We start from the raw sequence: 21620 nt of genomic DNA, 5'->3' as shown, positions 1-21620 counted from the left end.
TGCCACCTTTTCGCGCATCTCACCTTCCACAATTGCTGCTGGAAATGGCAGAAGAAAGCAACACGCTTTATACATGACTCTCTTCCACCTGTCAATCAATCCAGGCAGCCAATCCCCTTTCTCCATGTTTTAAAGGTCCAATGATGCCCACTATTTTTTTAAAAGAATTAATATTTCTCAGTTTAAATGCCTATGCATATATACACAGTACTTTTTGAACACCACCCCCTTATGTGGAAAACATAACTGGTTGGGCTCTTGCATGCTCGCATGAACCTGCATGGTTTGGACAAGATATATAACCACATTATTAATCCCATTCAGCTCTGCAATTTATTGATTTTGGTGTTGTTTTAGTAGGAAACACTGAGCAGATTTTAGCTCACCCATGGAGACTTATGGATCCAACTGGATTCCTGAATACTCTGTGGGACCCAGTGCCTCCCGACACTTCTCTAAATGGTCTAGTCAGCAATTGGTGTTACAGAATACTGGCCAATATTGATGAGATAGCCCTCTGGCATCCTCTCTGCCCCTGTCTCAAGCAAGCCCCTTGGTACACCAAGGAGCTTCACAAGAAGAAGCAGGAACAGCTTTCCGCAGGGCCTGCAAGATAGAGCTCTTCCACCAGGCATACAGTTGAGGCCATGGCAGAATCTCAGGGTTACCATCTGAAGACACCCTGATGTGATGTGAGGTAGTTAATATAGATCTTGGATCTCGGGCTGAATGGGGATGGGATTGGGAGTTTAGAATTCTCTTAGGAAGTGATCTGTTTTAATTGTGATCAGGAGTGTTTTATGGTTTTTTTATGGAATTTATTGTATTTTATTATCTTGTGAACCTCCGCGAGATCTTCAGAGAGCAGCAGTATAAAAATAGACAAATAAACAAACAAACAAACAAATAAACTGAGATGATTAGAATGAGTTTGGAGGAACATCTTATGGAATGCAGATGAAAGCCTATGAGATAGCAGTGACATCAGTAAAATGTAACTTTTACTTGACTACCATTGCATCTGCTAACTCACAGCTGGCACAATTATTTAGGATAGTTTAATCACTGGCCTAGAGGAAGGGCACCAAAATAATAGCCAATCAGATATCAGCTGTGAGGCATTTGCAACTTATTTGCAGACAAAATCTCCGCACTCCACCATGATCTTCTTCCAACCTTAGACACAGAAAGTGAACTAGTGGCCGCTTGGCTGTCGTTGGAGAGTACATTAACTTAAGATAACTCACACTGACTAAAGTGGACAGGATGCTTGCAGCAGTCAGACCAGCCACATGCCCACCAGATCCCTGCCTAACATGGCTACTAAAATCACTAGATATAAGAATAAGTGGTCCCCTCCAGGAGATAATTAACCTCTCCCTTGAAATGGAAGAATTCCAAGCGGGGCTAAAAGAGGCAGCGGTCTGCTCGCTGCTGGGGGGGGGGGAACACATCACTAGACCTGAGAGCCTAACAACTACAACCTGTTTCACACCTAGTGTTGCTGGGAAAAATGGTTGAAAGGGCTGCCATTGGGAGATCAGCCAAGTGACAGGGCTCTGGTTGGGGTATGGAAGCCTGCCTAAAAGAGCCAAATATTCTGGCCAATATTAACAGCCCAAACCCAGGGGGGATTTAAAGACTGCCTACAATTTCAATGTTGTATTGACAGAGTTGATTGGAGAAGCATTTTTAGTGGACATGTAATAATAACTCTTCCACGTTATTTAACATCTATATGCGTCCCCTGGCTCAGCTGGTACGGAGTTATGGGCTTGGGTGTCACCAGTACGCTGATGATACCCAGCTCTATCTCTTGATGGATGGCCGGCCAGATCTCCCCCCAGAAAAATTCGCCAGTTGTTTGGAAGCAGTGGCTGGATGGATCAGGAAGAGCCGCCTGAGACTCAACCCCTCTAAGACGGAGGTCCTTTGGCTAGGCCGAAGGGAGCAGGAACAGGAAGCGCGTCTTCCCTGCCTGGACGGGGTACAATTGTCATCTGTGCCCCAAGCCAGGAATTTGGGAGTGATTCTGGATGCCTCACTTTCCATGGAGGCCCAGGTCACTAAGGTAGCCCGGACAGCGTTTCTCCATCTACGCCAAGCTCGGCTACTAGCGCCCTACCTGCCCCCGGAACACCTGGCCACTGTGATCCATGCAACGGTTACTTCTAGATTAGACTTCTGTAACTCGCTCTACGCGGGCCTACCCTTGTCTCTAACCCGGAAGTTACAGCTGGTACAGAATGCAGCTGCACGGGTCCTCACTAAATCATCTTGGAGGTCCCATGTTCAGCCTCTGCTGAAGCAGCTGCACTGGTTGCCAGTTTGTTTCCGGATCAGGTTCAAGGTTTTGGTACTAACCTTTAAGACTATACGCGGCTTGGGTCCTGCATACTTGAGGGACCGCCTATCTCCTTATGCCCCCCGCAGGGCACTTCGCTCTGCGGGTAAGAATCTGCTGATGATCCCAGGACCCCGGGAGGCACGCCTGGCCTCGACAAGGGCCAGGGCCTTTTCGGTCCTGGCCCCTACCTGGTGGAATGAGCTCCCTGAAGAGCTGCGGGCCCTGTCGGAGCTCTCTGAGTTCCGCAGAGCCTGCAAAACGGAGCTCTTCCGCCAGGCGTTTGTCTAAGGCCGGGTGATGGCCCGGGGCTAAGATCGGACCCCTCTCCCCGGAGGGGGGAGGCCAGTACTAAACTGACCTGGTTCCCCAGAGTGTTCCATCCTATGCCCAATTATCCTCCGTTCCCTTCTGCTCATCCAGTGGGCCTGTACGGGAATAGTTTTAATCGCCATCATTGTGACTTAGTCATTGTTTTAATGGGGTTTTAATGGGGTTTTAATGGGGAATTTTAATGGTTAATATATTGTATTTGTATTTTTTTTTTAATTCAGTTTTTATTATTATTTGTTCTTATAAAAAGCATTTACAGAAAAGCAAAGAACAAAAACAGAAAAGCAAAAGACAAAAAAAAAAAAAAAAAAGTGACCAGCTGATAGGTGTCATCAATACACGTATATCATACTTGATATAGTCTGATATTATCTTAAGAGATATATAGTTAGTTCCCATTACATATTGGTCCTACTCTAACAGTTACTGCTGTCTTTCTTAAGGAAGTCCAAATAATCACTCCACTGTTCATCATATTCTTCCGGAGATCTCTTCTTAACCATGTTGGTGAGTCTTGCCATTTTTGCTAAGTCCGCTAATTTATCAAGCCATGTAGAAATAGTTGGAGTCTCAGTCGCCTTCCAGTGCTTCGCCCACACCAACCGTGCCGCCGTAGTTGCATGGAAGAAGAAGATTCTAGAAGAAGTAGGTAAAGCACTTGGGTGGAAGCTTAGCAGCATAGATTCAGGCTTCATTGGGTATCGCATTTTAAATATTTCCTGTAACACCATATGTATTTTAGCCCAATACTTTTTTGCTTTTTCACAATTCCACCACATGTGATAAAAAGAACCTACTGCTTTATGACATTTCCAACATTTATTATCAAACCTATCTGAGATTTTTGCAATGACCTTTGGAGTAATATACCATCTATAAAACATCTTATACCAATTTTCCCTTAAAATTTGGCTGTTGGTTTGTTTAGGAATTTTGATCCAAACTCGCTCCCATTCCTCCATACCAATTATGGAGCCCAGGTTTTGCATCCATTTAATCATACAGTTCTTTACTTGTTCTGACTCAGTCTCGTATTTCAAAAGAAGTTTATAGATCTGGCCCTGTAGGTGTGGTTTTTTGAGCAATAACATGTTTTCAAAATCACTAAGAGGTGAATTTTTGTCCACTCGAATCTCAAAGTCTGTTTTTAGTCTGGCTTTCAGTTGGTTATACTCCATCCATTGTAGCTCATATCCTTCTTTTTTTAATTCTTGCAGACTCTTGAGCTCACCTGTTCTCGTTAACAAGTCTTTGTACATTGGGCATGTTATTCTTCTTTGCTGTTGTCTAGAAAAATACGCCTCTATTGGTGATTTCAGTAAATATGATGAGGAGCAGAGTCTTGTTTTGTATTTATTCCAGATCTTTAGTAGGGATCTTGTCCAAAAGCTGACCTTAGGTTTTTCCTTTCCTTTTGTTTTCAAAGAGGGCCAGAGCATTTCATGGAAGCTTTGCTTACTATCTGCCTTTTCCAACACCAAATCTCTTGTCATTGGATCAATTATCCAGTCTGCCACTGCTGTCATTGTTGCCGCATGTAGGTATAATTTTAGATTTGGGACGCCCTGTCCCCCTCTCTTCTTGTCATCTTGTAGAATTCTAAAGGCAATTCTTGGCCTCTTGTAGTTCCAAATGAACTTATTTATTTCAGACTGCCATTTATTTACCACAGAGTCATTAATATCTATTGGCAGAGTTTGAAAGAGGAAGTTAAATTTTGGTAATATTGACATTTTTACTGTGGCCATTCTTGCTGACCACGAAAGGTTCAAGCTGTTCCACTTCTTAATGTCCTGTTGGATTTGTGACCAGAGCTCCCCGTAGTTGTTAGCAAACAAGGTATCAGAGCGATTTCCAATTTGGACTCCTAGATATTTGACCTTTTTAGGGTTGATCTCACACCTTAGTGCCCTTTTGACTATCTCTATGTTCAAATCTGATATGCCAAATAGCATAATCTTGGTTTTAGAGAGATTTATCTTATATCCAGAGTGTTTCCCAAAAGTGTTTATCTCTTCAAACAACAATTCTAAAGTGGTGCTTGGATTAGTTAATACACAAACAACATCATCAGCATAGCTTTTAAGTTTAAATTCTTCTCCCGCAATCATAAGTCCCGAGAGCTTTGCGTTTGCTCGAATTTTACGAGCTAGTGACTCCAATACCAGGTTAAATAGTAGGGGGGATAGCGGACATCCTTGTCTAGTTCCCTTCCCAATTTGAATAGGGTCTTTAGTTAACATTCCATTAACCAAGATTCTTGCCTCTTGCTTTGAGTATACATGCTTGATTAGGTTCCAAAAATTGTCCCCACATTTTAGTTGGGTAAGCGTGGCCAGTAGGAACTTCCATTGCACCTTGTCAAAAGCTTTTTCAGCGTCCAAAAACACAAAAGCTGCTTGAATTCCTTTAGTGCGGACCACCTCCATTGCATTAAGGACAAATCTGACGTTGTTTTTCATGTACCTTTTGGGCATGAATCCTGTTTGATCTGGATGGATGATTTCATTAAGGCATTTCTTCAGTCTTTCTGCTAAAGCCTTTGCAAAAATTTTGTAGTCCACATTAAGTAGTGATATTGGTCTATAAGCATTTGGCGATAGTGAGTCCATACCTTCTTTATGTATGAGTGTTATCGACGCTTGCTGCCACGATTTGGGGAGTGATTTTCCAGAATTGTCCACTACCTCATTCACCATCTGTGTCAGGACTGGTAGTAATATATGATTTAATTTCTTATAATAAGTTGCGGAGAGGCCATCTGGGCCTGGGGCCTTATTTAATTTCATAGCTGTTACCGCTTCGGCCAGTTCCTGAGCTGAGAATCTCTGATTTAATATCTTTCGTTGCTCATCTGTGAAGGTTAAGGATGGGGTACCTCCAAGATATTCCATGCTGTCAGGTATAGTTTCTTCGTCTGTTTGGTATAGATTTTGGAAAAAGGTTGAGAGACATTGTTGTATTTCCTGATCTGTACGAAAGTGGTTGTCTCCATATTTAAGGCTGGATATAACACTTTTGTTATGATTTCTTTTTAGTTTATATGCCAGCCATCTTCCAGGTTTGTCAGCATGTTCAAAATTCTTTTGTTTTATCCAATCCAGTTTTTTCCTCATATCTTCGGTTTCCAATGCATCTCTTTTTAGTCTTAAGAGCGTTATTTGTTTGGCTGTCTTCTTAGACAGATGGGCTTGGTGCTGGATTTCTAATTGTCTGATTGACCAGACAATTTCGTTCAGCTCTTTTTCTTTCTTTTTCCTTTTGGCGGTGTTCAGGCTTATCAATCTTCCTCTTATGTACGCTTTACTCGTATCCCAGACCGTAGATAATGGAATCTCTTTTGTGCAGTTAAGTTTGAAAAATTCTTTTAAGTCAGCTTCGCACAGATTCAAATTCTCTTTGTCTTCTAGGATGTATTCATTCATTCTCCATCTTCGCATACCAGCTCTGCAGAAGGAAAATTCTGCCCATATTGGGTTGTGATCTGCAAAGGTGTTGGGGAGAATTTCCATATTTGTCACTTTTGGTAATAACGATTTTGAGCACCAGCATTGGTCTATTCTGGAGTATGAGGAGTGTCGAGAAGAATAGAAGGTATACTGTTTGCTTTTGGGGTGGAGTTCTCTCCAGAGATCTATTAATGAATTGAGATGGATATTGCGTTTGGCCGATTTCGGAAAATGTGCTCCCTGTCGGTTGTGTGATTTGTCCAGCGATGGGTTCATTACTGCATTAAAGTCTCCGATTATGATCCACTGTTCAGTAATAGTTTCTGTGTGCTTCTGAAAGAATTCTTCAAAAAACTTGTCCTTCGCATTGTTGGGAGCATATATGTTTGTCAATGTATATTTCTGACCATCTGGTAGTTGTATTTCAAGTGTCAAAAATCGGCCGTCATTATCTTGGATTTTCTGCTCAACCTTAATGTTGGGGTTCGCAATGTAAATAATCACCCCTCTTTTTTTCACTGTGGCAGAGGCTGCAAATTCTCTTCCTAGTTTTCTTGTTGACAATATATTTAGATTTTTTTTTCTCACATGTGTTTCCTGTATACAGTAGATATCTGCTCTCAATTTTTTCAGTTGATTGAAAAATTTGGTGCGTTTGGCCGGTGAATTCAAGCCATTAGCGTTTACGGATAGCACCTTTAGCTTCTCCATTTTTCCGTGTTGGGGCGGTTGCTCCTTGTTCTGCTTGAGAAGGGGTGGCTTGTGTTCCCGTTGCTTGTGTTAGGTAGGATGATCTAACGTCACAGAGTTGAACTAATCGACGCGTAGTTTCCGCTCTTGTTGGGGAGGTCCTAGGTGATCCTGCCCCTGAAGTGCCTTGAGATAAGTTGTCAGCAAGCTCTTGAGCCTGTTGGAGCGTTCGGATAGTTTTTCTTCCCGATGGTAATATCACTTCCAGGGCGAATGGGATTCTCCAAAAGTATCTTATCTCTTTGGCAATTAGGATCTGTCTCAAAAAATGAAATTGTGCTCTTTTCCGTAGTGTGTCTGCTGGCAGATCTTGAAAGATTTGTATTTCTTGGCCTGCCAATTTCAATGGCGTCTCCCGATGCTTTTGGAACAAGTTATTTCTTACTACTTTGCTATCAAAACTTATAAGAATATCTCTTGGTTGTTTCTTGCGTACGGCAGCCTTTGAGTATACTCTATATACTTTGTCAATCCGGATTTCTTCCTCCTCCAGGTACTCTTCAAGGCTTTCGGTAATTTCCTTCCTCAGGTCTGTTTTCCCAAATTCTTCCGATACGCCTTTAAATTTCACGTTCCTGGCTTTAGATTCTACTTCCAGGACTTCAAACTTGTCATCTGCTACTTTTTCCCGCTCCTGCTGATTGTCTTCCACACGTTGGATTCTCGTTTGGTGTGTTGCCAGCTGGTTTATGTTTTTGCCTACTACTTTCTCCAGACCATCAATTCTGTCTGAAAGTTCTTTCTTAATGTCTTGCACCTCCTTATCAACCTTTTTAACTGCTTCTAGTATTTCTGAATTAGCCTTACATAATAGGCGGTACATCTGTGCATTGGTTAGGTTTTCAATATCACTTTCCTTCTCTTCTGCTTCTGTTCCCCCAATCTGTTTCTTTTTTTTTCTGCTTCTGCCTCCTTTCTTGCTTCAGCCATCTCCTTTTTCCTCTTCCAAAAATTGGTTATAGTGACTTCTGATTTAGGGGATCTGATTTGCTTTGGGCGAGGTCTTAATCTGTCTGTCATCAAAAAAAAATTTTTTTTGTTTTGTTTTGCTCAAAACCAACACTATAGTTTGACTTTATGACCGCTTTCACAATGCCAGTACAGTAATTAGAGTTTTAAATACAGAGTTAATATATGTTGCTATTACTTCTTCAACTTTAGGTGCTTGCTTTATCACCTTACAATAGTCATTGAGCCAATACTCTAACAGAATGACAACCTGAACATTCACACTCTCTGTTAATCTATTATCTGTGCAATACTAATTTTTTATGTCAATATAATGGGCCTAGATCGTTGATTTCTTCCAACCTGGTTGGTGGGGCTGGCTCTCTCTTTAGATCCTGCAGATAAAAGAACAAAACAACAAAAAAGCATAGGAGGAAAGAGGGGGGGGGATAAGGGGGGATAGAAAGATATGTCCTTCCAGAATCAGCTATAGCTCCAAAAATAACTTGTAAAGGGGTGTTGAAATTTTTTTTTTTTAAAAAAAAGAAGAGCCGTTGTAGAAATAATAACCACAAATAAACAGGAACTTTGTCTCAAAACAAAAGCCAAAAAGTGTTACAAAAGGTGAGGGGGGGCCAGGGCTATAAAAATATCAATGGAAGTGTATATAGAAAATGTCCCCCCCCCAAAAAAAATAAAAAATAAAAAGCCACCAGAAGAGAGGAAAAAAAAAGAAAAAAGAAAAAAGCAAAATCGGCAAATTATAATCCACTCAGGCAGGCGCAAGTTAGACGTCTAAAATGGGTCCTTCCTCCGTTGCAATCTTCGTTAACTCCACTGCGTACATCCACCGCAAATCCCAAACAGGCGTCTCGCGAGAGTTGGGAAGCCTGGTAGTTATCAACCAAGCGATCTCCGTGAATTGTAAACAATTCCTGCCGCTTTCTCTGTCGGTAAGGATTTAAGCTTTTCCTTCTCTCTGTTCTGCCCAGTGAATTTCGCTAATTTCCCTCCCGTCTGTGAAGAGCATTTCCATGCAAATTGATTAGATGAGGGGGGAGGGAGGGGGTGTTGGGCTAATGCCTAGCTTTGAAGCAATAGAGCAGACAGAGAAACTCACAGTCTTTATGCTGATGATTCCGTTCCGTTCCTTTTGTCAGTCGAGAGGTGGAGAGAGTCAGCAGGAGAGATGCAGAATTTCATACAGCTGGTCATCTCAAGCTTAGAGATTTACTTTCAGTTTTGGCTATCGTCTGGCTGCTGTCTGGCTGCTGTCTGGGCCTCTGACACAAACTGCGGAGATCCGGAGAAATTATTCTCCACGGATCTGTAGGACCCTCTGGGTGCCGTTCCCGGCTCCCGGGGCGACCACGAGCAAGGTTTGCGCACCTCGCTCAAGTCTGACAGGAGTTGCTGCCCCTGCCCCTCAGTTAGGTCTGAGAGACCATAAGATATGGTCTGCTACAGCGCCATCTTTCCGAAGCTCCTCAATATATTGTATTTGTATTAAAATGTTGTGAACCGCCGCGAGCCGGTTTCCGAGAGCGGCGGTCATACAAATCAAATAAATAATAATAATAATAATAATAAAGAACCGTTAGACAACTACATTGATTAAATATCTATTATTTATTTACACCTCCATGCTTTGTGTACAAATAAAACTATTATTTAAAGAATATTTAATGAATTGGCATTTTCCTTTGCTTTTGGAAAATGCATACACATGTTGTAGCACCATAAGAGTCATTCCTTTCTATGCAAGAGGATGCTTATTTTGGAGAAAAGGCCTCATCATTATAGGATGGAGGAACAGGATCTGCTTCATCTGGCGCCGCTCCATTTCCACTGATAGTGCAGGGCACAACAATCATGGCCTGAAACATACATATACACACATACTATAAGAAATATTTTCATTGTCATCACCTTTGTTATTGTTATCATAGGTCTCTTATGCACGGGCCAGAATGCCCGCACTGGCGGCAGGAGCGCTTTGGTTAAAATCACCCATAACGCTCGGTGCCGCTACCAGCGTGGGCGCCTCCCGGCCCAGGGCTACGGAAGGCTTGTGGTAAACGACTGCAGGATCTTCCGCAGCTTCCTGGGTAAGCTGGGGCTGCGGCGGGCCAGCGTTGTGTGTAATCACCAGTGCCAGGCTTGTCAGCCCGCCCAGCCCCAACCCTACGGTGTCCCTGTAGGGACACCACGCGCCCCTGTGGGCTCCGCGGACCCCCAGAGCGGGCAGGGGCAACCCCCTGCCCCCACCTGGCTTGTGGAGGGAGCCTGAGCCCCCCACTCCCTCCCCGGGCCATCCAAACGTCCCCCCCCACTGTGCTGACTTACCTTCAGGCCCCGGGGTTCAGCGCGTGCGCTACGCCAGGGCAGCCCAGCATGCCCCACCCCCATGCATACACGGGGAACAGCGGGGCATCCTGGCCCACTGCAATGGGACGGCAGCAGTGCGCAGTAGCTGCCGCCATGCATAAGAGGCCATAGTGAGCTCAACAAGGTGCAAACTACAAATTCAGTATCTGGTAGCTTGAAGTGAAACATTTCTCTTGTCTCTACCTTTATTTGTTCCTTTCAGCGTAATCTGTTTAAACTCTGGGCAAGGTAGAAAATGCTTACCATCTCACTTTTGTAGCAGGTAGCCTGGCACCCAAAATGTGCAGTCCAAACAGTGATACAGAACTCCAGCAAGCTGAACAAGAAGAGCATGACACCAAGACCAAAGCCCACGGCCTGCAGAGTATAAAAGCCGGGGGATCACTCATTATGCAGCTTTTACTTGCTATTTCTTACCAGTTATGCAACTTTGTCTTCTTAATTAGGGCCAAACTTGGGGGGGGGGGCAGAACTTTCAGAAGGGCCACAGAAATTTTAAACATCACAGTGCAGTGATTCAGAATCACAGAGAACATCTGAAAGTGGAAGGAAATAATTTAACAAAATTTATCAACAAAAAAGCTCTGCCCTGCTTTGCAAACGGGTTATAAGCTGTTTTGTTTGAAAAGTTTAAAAAAATACATTAACAACCATTAGCTAAAATAGATGACACAAGCCAAAGCAACTCTGGAGAATTATTTTAAAAAATAAAGAAGAGCCTGTTGGGGTTTGGAATGCCATTACAGAGGACCCAGGACTCTTAAAAAACAAACTGGTCTAGTTTGGCCTCTGTTTGAAGCACTGAAACATTAAGAAATGCCTACATAACATCTCCTGACTAATTTGGTCAAGGGGCCTGGTTGCATGAATGCTTCTTGGAACGTAACACTGTGAAACCTGTGATAGTGGATTAGAATTTGGCAGGGATCATCCCCAAGTATTACAAAGGAAGATTCTAAATACAGATTTGCAAAGAACACAAAAGGCGATGGCCTTTTGTAAACACGGGGTTAAACATCTCACTTCAGCATATGGATTTGTCTAGTGACAGAATGCTACTCAGAAGACGCCAGCATGACTGAATAACAGACGTGCTGATGCTAAAAAATGTTTATTTTACAGCACAATTACTGTGCTGTTATTGAACTGGGTCAAGAGTTGGAATGGTTTTATGTTGGTTGACTAGAGCCACGGCCTTTTTGTTCCTGGATCCTACCTGGTAGAATGAGCTCCCAGAAAAGCTGAGGGATCTGATGGAGCTGTCAATGTCCCACAGGGCCTGTACAATGGAGCTCTTCCACCAGGCGTTTGGTTGAGGCCAAGAAAAGGAAGATCTGTTCAGTCCCTCCTCTTAGTACCCCCTGAGGTATTGGGCTAGAGGGATCCTTTGAGTTGGGGTGGGGGGAGAATGTTTAGGGGCTTTTGGGGTACTGTGGGGTTACTATATTTTAATCTGTTGTAAACTGCTACATGCCACCTGGACCAAGAACAGTGGTCAACAAATATTAATTATATATATATATATATATATATATATATATATATATATATATATATATATATATATATATATATATATATATATATATATATATATATATATATATATATATATATATATATATATATATATATATATATATATATATAAATATGGCCAGGTTTTGGTTTTGATTAATGTGGTGTCATCCAAAAACTTTGTCAAGCTGCTAAGAGGTTTTTGCCAAGCCTTTCAATATCCTTTTTGTTTATTTGTTTATTTGTTTATTTGTTTATTTGTTTATTTGTTTATTTGTTTATTTGTTTATTTGTTTATTTGTTTATTTGTTTATTTGTTTATTTGTTTATTTGTTTATTTGTTTATTTGTTTATTTGTTTATTTATATACTGCCCTCCCCCAAAGGCTCAGGCTCCCTGCAATTATTTCATTTATGCCAGCTCTCCTATGCAAAATTAAGTGGCAACCTTATTTTAAATCATAATGCAAAATTCAAAAAAGAAGACTGTGAGATGCTGCTTGCAACTACACAGGCCATCTCCAGATGCAGGATTCCACTGAATACCTGATCCCGGGGAAGCCACAATGGGGAAGGATATTTCCTTCAGTCCCTGTTTATCACTATGAGAAGCAGGATTCCAGATTGGATGGACATTAGATCTGATCCATCACAGTTTTCTAATGTTATCATGGAGAAGAAACACTGAAAAACAGCAATGAAATAATTGTTCATCGGGGGGTGGGGATTTCCTGTCATCAGAAGATTTAACACCAAATGGACAGTAATGGTTGCAAGAAAGTTTTCAAAGCCAAAATTTAAAGGAGAACCCTGTAAACAATCCAACTTCTTGTTTTCAAAAGTAAGGGACCTTCTAAAGAGAAGAGCTGCTACATTCTTTGGCATTGGGCACTGACAATCAAGTGATGGTTTCCTTCCTTGAGGCATTCCCATCCTTGGTTCATAAAGCCAAAGATCTTTGTGAAATGTGCTCACTTACCCCTGACAAATAAAGATGAAAAGAATATAGTGAATTTATAGCCAACTCAGCTATATAGAGAATCATGCCAATTAATGCCATGACAGCACTTGTGATGTTCATTCCCACACTACACTTCACCTGAAAATCAGACACAAAGACTCAAGTTACCTCCATGGATGGAAAGCGACAAAGCACAGATTTGTTCAAACCAAAAAGTCACACTACATCCATACCTAGTTAAATATAAGGAGCCCAGAAAATTTAAAGCTTCCCCTTGCCCATAGTTTTCCCTTGCCCCAGTCAAGCAAGATTTATATTAAATATATTATCTGAACAGTACATCTCATTGATATCATTGTAAAGAAAATAAGAAGGCTATTTTTGTACTCCCAAATTTTATAAGAGGTGAAAATGTTAAATATATCTCACCAATGAGGCACCCATGGGATTCTCAGCTGACACAGAAAGGGAGCCAGAAGCAATAAACTGTTGGAAAGAAGGAGAAATACCTTAGATGATATTTCTCTAATAGAGAAGTAGCAAAAATTAAAGCTGCATATTATTCATTGATTTACAGGTGATCCATTTAAAAAGTGGAGTCTAATTATTTAATAACGAAATTAAAGCCTGTTGGATTAGGAAGTCAATGTAATAGTTGTTCTAATTGGTTTTAGAAAATCCCATCAATAGGCATTACTCCCCACAGCTGCAATTGCAGTCAGGGAATGTACCCTGTTCACCTGAATCAGGCCCATTCTTTAACAGCCTTAGATTAAATAGGGATGATGATTGTTCCCTACCTCATGCATCCTTACAAGCTGAAGCTTCCATGCCCTTTCTGTCTCCTCTCCAACACAAAACATAGAAGGCAGGAGAGGGCAGGTAATCAAAAGAGGAGGGGTTAAGAAAGGCACAGGGGAAAGCTGAAGTGGGCAGGCAGAAGTAGCCAAAGCAGTCAGGAAAGTTCCAAGAGGTAGTTGGCATGGTATGGCAGTGGGCAAAGATTGCCAAAGCCAGATGCAGAGATGATGTGGCAAACCAGAGGCAGCAGTAGAGAGACTGATAGTGCAGAAGGGGAATCTCTACTTCTATGAGATTTCCAGCATTCAGTGGATTTACATAGCCTTAGCAGAGTTAAGCACTTTTGTTTTATTGTATTATTTAAAACATGAGTGGGCTATCCTTTGGGCAAATTAGGGCCCTATTCAGGACTAGGTGGAAACCAAACCAAGCAAATGGAATAAGTAGAATAGGAGAAAAGAAAATATGGGGAGGGGGGACTTTTCTCCAGCATATTTCCACCACTGAATCTCCTTTCATAGTGATGTGAGGAGTGAGACTGGCCTCCTAGAGAGATTAACAGATTTGCAGGGGGAGAGATGGATAAACCGATGTGCATATCAACTTCCCTGCTAACATTAAATTAATTTACTTTTAATTTCCTAGCAGCATAACCATTACATCCAATACACATGTAAAACAAGTGATTTTTATTCCATGTTTCCCCCAAAGTTGTGTGCTGTTAAATTAACCTCTAAAAGCAATAACATAAACATAATATCACAAGATGGCAGCGGAAATCATAGAGAGATCACATCCAGAGTAAGTGTTCCTTAAAGAAAGCATTATGTAGAATGAGTACAGGCACAAAACCAATCAAAATAAACATCAAGGCAATCTGATTAGAAGCATGTCATCAAGGTTGTTGAGCTTGGTACATTCATCTGACAATCATGTATGTATCAAAGGTTGCAGCATGCATGTTGTCCTCTTCTACACTGATTCTATAGATTGCTGACCCCAAAACTTGGCATGCAATACCTTCTTTAAGTTAGAAATCTGTCATCTTTGATGGGGTGAGAAGTGGCAAATTTCTGAAACTTTTGCTCAGCTATCAGTTACTGAATATGATTTTCTATCTGGATTTGTTTTCTGATTCAACAATCAGAACAAACAACTATTCTAAAGTAAGAAGTACAATTAGCTGTCTTTTTGGAATGCAGTTTCTTGATAAGCCCATAAAGGGAGGCTCACAGATAGTAATGTTTGTGCTGATGGTTATGCTGAAACCAAAGTCAAGTTAATTTTATCTCATAATTAGGGTCCAAAGTCGACAGGAAGAAATATGTTATCACTAATGTAGACTTGGGGGAGGCCATGCAAGCAGAACCCAGTCAGCAACTTTTGGGGGGATGTTTTAATAGCTGTGGGGCAGTCCAAGAATGAGGGTTGGAGATAGATATGGGATGAAGACCCCAGGTTATTGGCCCATTCTGTAAGGCATCTTTACTCCCAGTCTCCAAGGAGAAGGTATTTAACACTATGTAATGCACTGTTCTCTATGCAGGTGTTTTGTTTTATGGGTTTGTCCCCACCTGCATTTGTATCTTTTCTATTTCACAGCAGTAAATTAAAGAATTCACAAAAGGGGTTTCTGTCTTAGCATGTGGCTATGGCATTTGGGCATTGCACACTAGGCAAGCAAACCTGAAAACAAGCCAGTTAGGCCCTGGGCCAACATCTTTATGGGTGATTCTCAGCAGCAGGGCAGATCAGCCTCCCACATCGAAGTCCCTGAGGCTTTTCAATATCTGCTTGGCTGCTCAATAGCCATGAGTAGGTCTTAGAATGATTGCAGTTAAGGACTAATAGGTTCATGTTGCATAATCTGTAAATAGCTATGGTGAGTTACTTCATAAGAATTATTTGAGGAAACTCTTGGATCATTCTAAACTCCATGAGAATATGGATGAGGACTAACAAGGGCCCTTTCTGCAGGCACAGCTCAATTCTGACTATTGATGTATTGAAGCTTAATTTGCACCTGTTCCTGAACTCCAGATATTTTCTTCTTTCTCCAATTTTTCTCCTCCAAGTCCCAGAATATTACTGTATATTAAACAAAAAACACAGATAGTTTAACTTTTTTGCCTTCTTTTTCTTGGGCCACTGTTTGGTCTCTGCTCATTGGTCAATTTCTGGTTGAAATTGTAAGGAGAGATTCCTAAAACTGCTTCACTTCCAGTTAGTTATCTTAGTAGAAGGTTTTTCTGCCTTCATCTTGTCTAAGCTCCGGTACTGTTTAAGCATTTACCGTATTTGCCGGCGTATAAGACGACTGGGCGTATAAGACGACCCCCCAACATTTCCACTCAAAATACAGAGTTTGTTACATTACATTACAGTATTATGGGCCACTATGGGCAGCTATGTCTATCCCAACTGAAGTGCACCCGGCGTATAGGACGACCCCCCCACTTGGAGGCATGTTTTTCAGGGGGGAAAAGTAGTCTTATACGCCAGCAAATACTGTAATTCTTTAAATAAGCATCCCTTAAGACTAGTGAGAACCAGTGTTAATGTCAGAACTACAGTCAAGCCTTTCATATGGATCCTCTCCAGCTGCTCTCCACCTCTTCCTCCTTATATGTGCATCACACAGCTCAGGGGAGGAGACGGGGTGTTGAGAAATGCTCCCAAGGGCTGCCATCTGTCCTTTCTCCCCTTCTCCTCCTATCTTGCCATTTTTTTCTTTTTTTAAAAAATAAAGGAACTCAGCACAGTTGGATTCCTGGGGCATGTGTGTGTTTTTTTTTTAATTGAGCAAGGCATTGCTGATTTTTAAAAAAACAACAGCAGTGAAATCTGTATATGCTGTTTATCTTCTTTAGACTCCAACCTAGGCTAAACCCCATTTAGTAAGACATTAGCCTGAAGATCAGAAAATTATCGGCTCAAACCTAGCTTTGTTTTTTCTCTCTCACAGAATTAACCATGCCAATTTAGTTTACATGTTTTGCTTTTGAAAAGTTCATGTTTTAAAAATGGCTGCATCATGTTTTCAAAACAAAGCAAAAAAAAAGTAAACTAAATTAGCATGGTCACTTCTGTGAGAAAGAAACAAATCAATGTCTGAACAAGAATTTGAGTAGCTGTCTTCCAGCACTGGTATAAAAAATCATGGTCAATCAAGCAATGAGTTCTCAATGACAAAACAATACATTACTTACAAATATTCCACCCCAGAAAGGATAAAGTCCAACAATAGCCAAAGGTATGTAGTATAAACCAACAAGTACAGCTGAGACTCCCCCAAATCCAATGTGCATCAGCCCAATTATGATCTGGATGGCCTGTAGAAGGAGAATACAGCAAACAACATAAAATAGTTTCCTGAATAGTGGATAGATATGCATTTTGACCCCAGGCACATTCCAGAAACATAACTTTAAAAATAATGTGAATCATTTAGTTCATTTGGTCCTTTCATGAACAGAAACTGAAAAAGACTGATTTCAAAACATGTTAGTCCTGATAGTTAGAAAAGGCAATGTCTGGTACACAAAGAAGAGAAGAAAACCTTGCAGGGGACAGCAAGAAGACAATTAGATAGGATATTGAGGTCAGGACCTTCTTTCCTGTTAAGCGTTATTCCTTATCTGCCTTCAGATTGTTACTCTTAGGGCAATTTCCCTCTTCTTCTTGGAAGTACCACATTCAGTGTTACCCTGTGTCAGCCGTTGTTTAGAGTTGTACGGCTGCTCAGAACTAGGACTCCTCATTCCCTCCCCTGACCAACTCCCCTTCCAGCATCTAAATGCACTTGCAAGATTTAAGGGGTGACTGGGCACTTTGTTTTTTCACCGCATTCCCTGCAACCAGAACTCCATGCCAAATTAAGAGACATGATCAAAGTTGTAGTTTCCTATTTTCCTTGGTAAATAGGACTGTGCAATGGGTAGTTGGTTCACAGTACATTGTTTCATTGTGGAGACCTGATCTGAAATTTGGTTAGGCTAATACTGATTTTGGGGGGGGGGGTAGTTATTTCATGTCACCCTATTATTCTTTATTTTTTGTGCTGATAAACGTATAATGGTGATTTCATGCATGGTGACTGAGTGCAGACCAGAGAATCACAACATCACATACACACCCTTGATTGTGATTCAAGTGTGGCACCCAGAGTTTTGAAAAGAAATTGGGAGGGGGGGGGTTCAATTAGTCTGGAATCAAACAGGAAGGAAACAAAAAGCAGCTAGAACATAAGATTGTGCTTCAAGCATGGGAACTCACAACCTGCAAGCATCCTCATGTTACAAATTTGTGGCTGCCATTTTTAATTAGTTACAATGTGATTATGCATGCTATTACACATGTTTTAAAAAGGTGAGCTTGACAGGAGGTGGTACCACCCACTCTTTTGAAGAAAATGCAAAACACTTGCAACGCTTTCCGTCCTGAGCTGTGCTGGAAGAATACTGTTGATGCAGAATGCCAGGCACAATTCCAGATACTAAATTTAGCACCTGACTCCATGGGGGAAAAAACAACAACTCCAAATTGTGGAAATGGGGTTAACTTTAACTCTCTGTTCTGTTCATTCTGCCTGTTGTGGAGGCAAGCAGGGAGGAAAGAAGCAGGAAGTCTCCTGCTGAGCCACTCAGGACACAGAGGAGATCATTAGGAAAATATCTGGTAGTTCCTGACCAAAATATGTTAACTACAGGAGGCATTGGAGGAGATCTATACTTCGCATAGATAGGATAAGAACTTCCTGGTGATTTTCAAATTATCTCTTCCAGTGTCCTGATTGGTTCAAGAGAAGACTTCCTGCTTTTTCAGTACACATCCTCCTAAACTTGCCTCCAGAACAGTTGCTGCACAGATGGAATGACTGCAGACAACAGCTAGAACAGATATTAGGTCTCTGACTTTCTCTCTCTATGCATGGATGTTTCTCTTCATAAATAAAACAATTTTATTCTTCCAGTGATTCTCTCTTTCTGAATATTCAGACTCTTGCAACATAGTACTGCGTATGTTAGGAAGGCCTTGGGAAGAAGATCCTGTTACCAGTACATTCCTTACCAGCAAGCTCAAAAGGCCTGGTTATTACTCCCCAGTTATTATGTCCCACCCCACTCTCAGATGAAGTTTCCTTGTTGATTTAATTGGTGAAGAAACATTAAAATTTGAGATACACAGATGACACCATTTTATTGGCAGAAAATAGTGAAGACTTAGAATCATAGAATCATAGAGTTGGAAGGTACCTCATGGGTCATCTAGTCCAACCCCCTGCACTATGCAGGACACTCACAACCCTATCGCTCATCTACTGTCACCTGCCACCCCCTTGAGCCTTCACAGAATCAGCCTTTCCAACAGATGGCTATCCAGCCTCTGTTTTAAAATCTCCAAAGATGGAGAACCCACCACCTCCTGAGGAAGGCTGTTCCACTGAGAAACCTCTCTATCAGGAATTTCTTACGGATGTTTAGACTAAATTTCTTTTGCATTAATTTCTTCCCATTGGTTCTGGTCCATCCCTCTGGAGTAAGAGAGAACAACTCTGCTCCATCCTCTATATGGTAGCCTTTTAAATACTTGAAGATGGTTATCAGATCCCCTATCAGTTGTCTCCTCTCCAGGCTAAACAGACCAAGCTCCCCCAACCTTTCCTCATACGCTTTGGTCTCCAAACCCCTCACCATCTTTGTTGCCCTCCTCTGGACACACTCCAGTTTGTCTACATCCTTCTTCAACTGTGGTGCCCAGAACTGAACACAGTACTCTAAGTGAGGCCGAACCAGAGCAGAGTGAAGCGGTACCATCACCTCCTGTGATCTGGACACGATTCTCAGTTTGCTACAGCCCAAAATCCCATCTGCCTTTTTAGCCACTGCTGACTCATGTTCAATGTGTGATCTACTAAGACTTCTAGATCCATTTCGCACATACTACTACCAAGACAAGTCTCCTTCATCCTATATTGGTATGTATGGTTTTTCCTGCCTAAGTGCAGAACTTTACATTTGTCCCTATTGAATTTTATTTCATTCAGTTTAGGCCACTTCTCGAGCCTATCAAGATCATTCTGTATTCTGATTCTGTCTTCTGTTAAGTTTGCTACCCCTCCCATTTTAGTATCATCTGCAAATTTAATAAATGCCCCTTCTAATCCCTCATCCAAATGATCTTTAACCGCTCCTGCGGAGCGGATAAAATAAAGCCCTAAGGGCTAATTGGGAGGAGTTAGGGCGGGCTCTGTCCATGATAAAAACTCGGAGGGGCAAATCAGGAGACGCAAAGCGGCTCCTGATTCACCCCTCCGAGTGCTACTTGAGGGCCAACCAGCCAATGGGGAGCCGTGCGAAGCGCACCTCCCCGTTGGCTGCTTGGCCCAGCCTCACCCACCAGGGGACTCACTGTGCAGAAAGACAAGCAGCCTTCCGACACGGTCAGCCCTCCCGGCACCTTCCCCTTGCCCTCGGGACAGGAGCAGGGACGCTGCCTGCCTGCCCCAATGCTCAGACACGGCAACAGCTACCCCCTCCCCCTCAAACCCCTTCCCACGATGCCGCACCTCCCAACAAGACACACACGCACCCACACACACACATTCACGCTCCCTCCCACCGTGAAAGACCCCCCTCCCCCCAGAACCCTTCCCTCGCTGCCGCCGCTTCCACTGCAAAACACACGCACCCACAAACACACATGCAAACACCCACCCACCACTCAATTACCCCCTCGCCCCCCAGACCCCTTCCCACCCTGCCCCCACTTCCACCATGACACACATGCACCCACACACACACACATACCTGCACCCACCCACCGCTACATGCCCCCTCGCCCCCAACACCCCTTCTGACCCCGCTGCCATGCCACAACGCCCGCCGCCATCCCTGCCTTTCTCACCCCCACCCCGCCCGTCCCTTTCCCCGCCCGACCAACATTTGTCCCATGCCGCCTTACCTTTCCCCCGTCCTCCACCTACAATGCCCTTTCCTGCCTTTCCTGTAGTGCTGTGGCTAGGCCGTGCATCCTGTGCGGCCGCTGCCACGGCGCAACACTGAACCAGGCATGCGCTTACTCCGGCGCATGCCTGCTTGCCTTTCCCACCGCAGCCCTGCCCCACCCCTCCACCACGCACGCGCGCCATCCTGTTGCCATGCCGGCCTCCCCGTCGCCGCCCTGTCCACCACCCCTCAGCCGCACTACTTTCCCCCCAGGCCCACCATGGGGAGAGGACGACGCCCAACGCCCCAACTCGCGTGCCTACACTGTGTCTCCTGCCCTTCTGCCACCCACAGCCCCACAGCTGCGCCGTCCCCAGCAGCCAGGATCCCTGCCAGGTGAGTGGTCTGCGGCTTTCACCTCCCCTTCCTTGCCATGCCCGCCCTGACCACTCCCCCCAGGGTACCTGCGATAGATTGGGGTGGGTGGCTGGCTGCGCCCACCCGTCTCCCTTCCCCGTACTCCCCTTTCAAAGCCTATTTTTATAAATGGGCTTTGAAACTAGTTTATAAATATGTTGAACAACACAAGTCCCATTATCCTGAGATAATGGATGTTTTGGTGATCTGTTGGCTTACCTTTTGAATTACTTAGTCTATCCTGTACTGCCATAACTGTGCCATGGAAATTACTGACATTCCCGCATACTGGACCATGAGTGGAAATCAAAAACACTTACCCCCAGAGTCTTGGTCTCTACTTTGCGGAGTTTGTCCTGTACTCTCTGCTGAGGGCTTTGCTCAGGTTGGCTGTTGGTGTTTCCAGGTTGCTGTCCTACATATTGTATCACTCCTTCTGACTGGATAACAGTACCAGGGAGTAGTTGTCCTGCCTGGATTACATTGGCACTATTTGGAGGAATGAACAACATTGAGCCATTGGCCATTCTCAATTGATCTGCTGCCATTGCTATAAATTGTCTGTGGGGGAGAAAAAAAACACCCTGAAACAACTGAAATAATATTTGCAAATGTCTCCCACCCTGCGTCATGACTGACCAAGACTGTAATCCAAAACAGTGTGAATGAAGGTGAAATGGACCCATGTAAATCATGAGCAATCATTGTGTAGATCATTGTATTTATGGAATACATGCATACAACATACCTCCAGAGCTTCTATGA

At 42.9% G+C, this 21620-nt stretch overlaps 1 protein-coding gene across 1 annotated transcript; it reads right to left on the bottom strand.

The window, feature by feature from the left end:
- Positions 1-9471: 9471 nt before the first annotated feature.
- LOC143828735 (membrane-spanning 4-domains subfamily A member 8-like) lies at positions 9472-21484 on the bottom strand. The gene is made up of 6 exons (XM_077318986.1): positions 21176-21484; positions 16701-16823; positions 13120-13176; positions 12709-12828; positions 10456-10569; positions 9472-9701 (listed from the first exon to the last, which is right to left on the bottom strand). Exons 1-6 carry the CDS (start codon positions 21401-21403, stop codon positions 9597-9599), a joined length of 747 nt encoding a protein of 248 aa, XP_077175101.1. The 5' UTR covers positions 21404-21484; the 3' UTR covers positions 9472-9596.
- Between the last annotated feature and the right edge of the window lie 136 nt (positions 21485-21620).

This window comes from Paroedura picta, chromosome 2, assembly GCF_049243985.1.
Source record: "Paroedura picta isolate Pp20150507F chromosome 2, Ppicta_v3.0, whole genome shotgun sequence".
Classification (NCBI taxonomy): domain Eukaryota; kingdom Metazoa; phylum Chordata; class Lepidosauria; order Squamata; family Gekkonidae; genus Paroedura; species Paroedura picta.
This window is presented reverse-complemented; position numbering and strand designations above follow the sequence as displayed.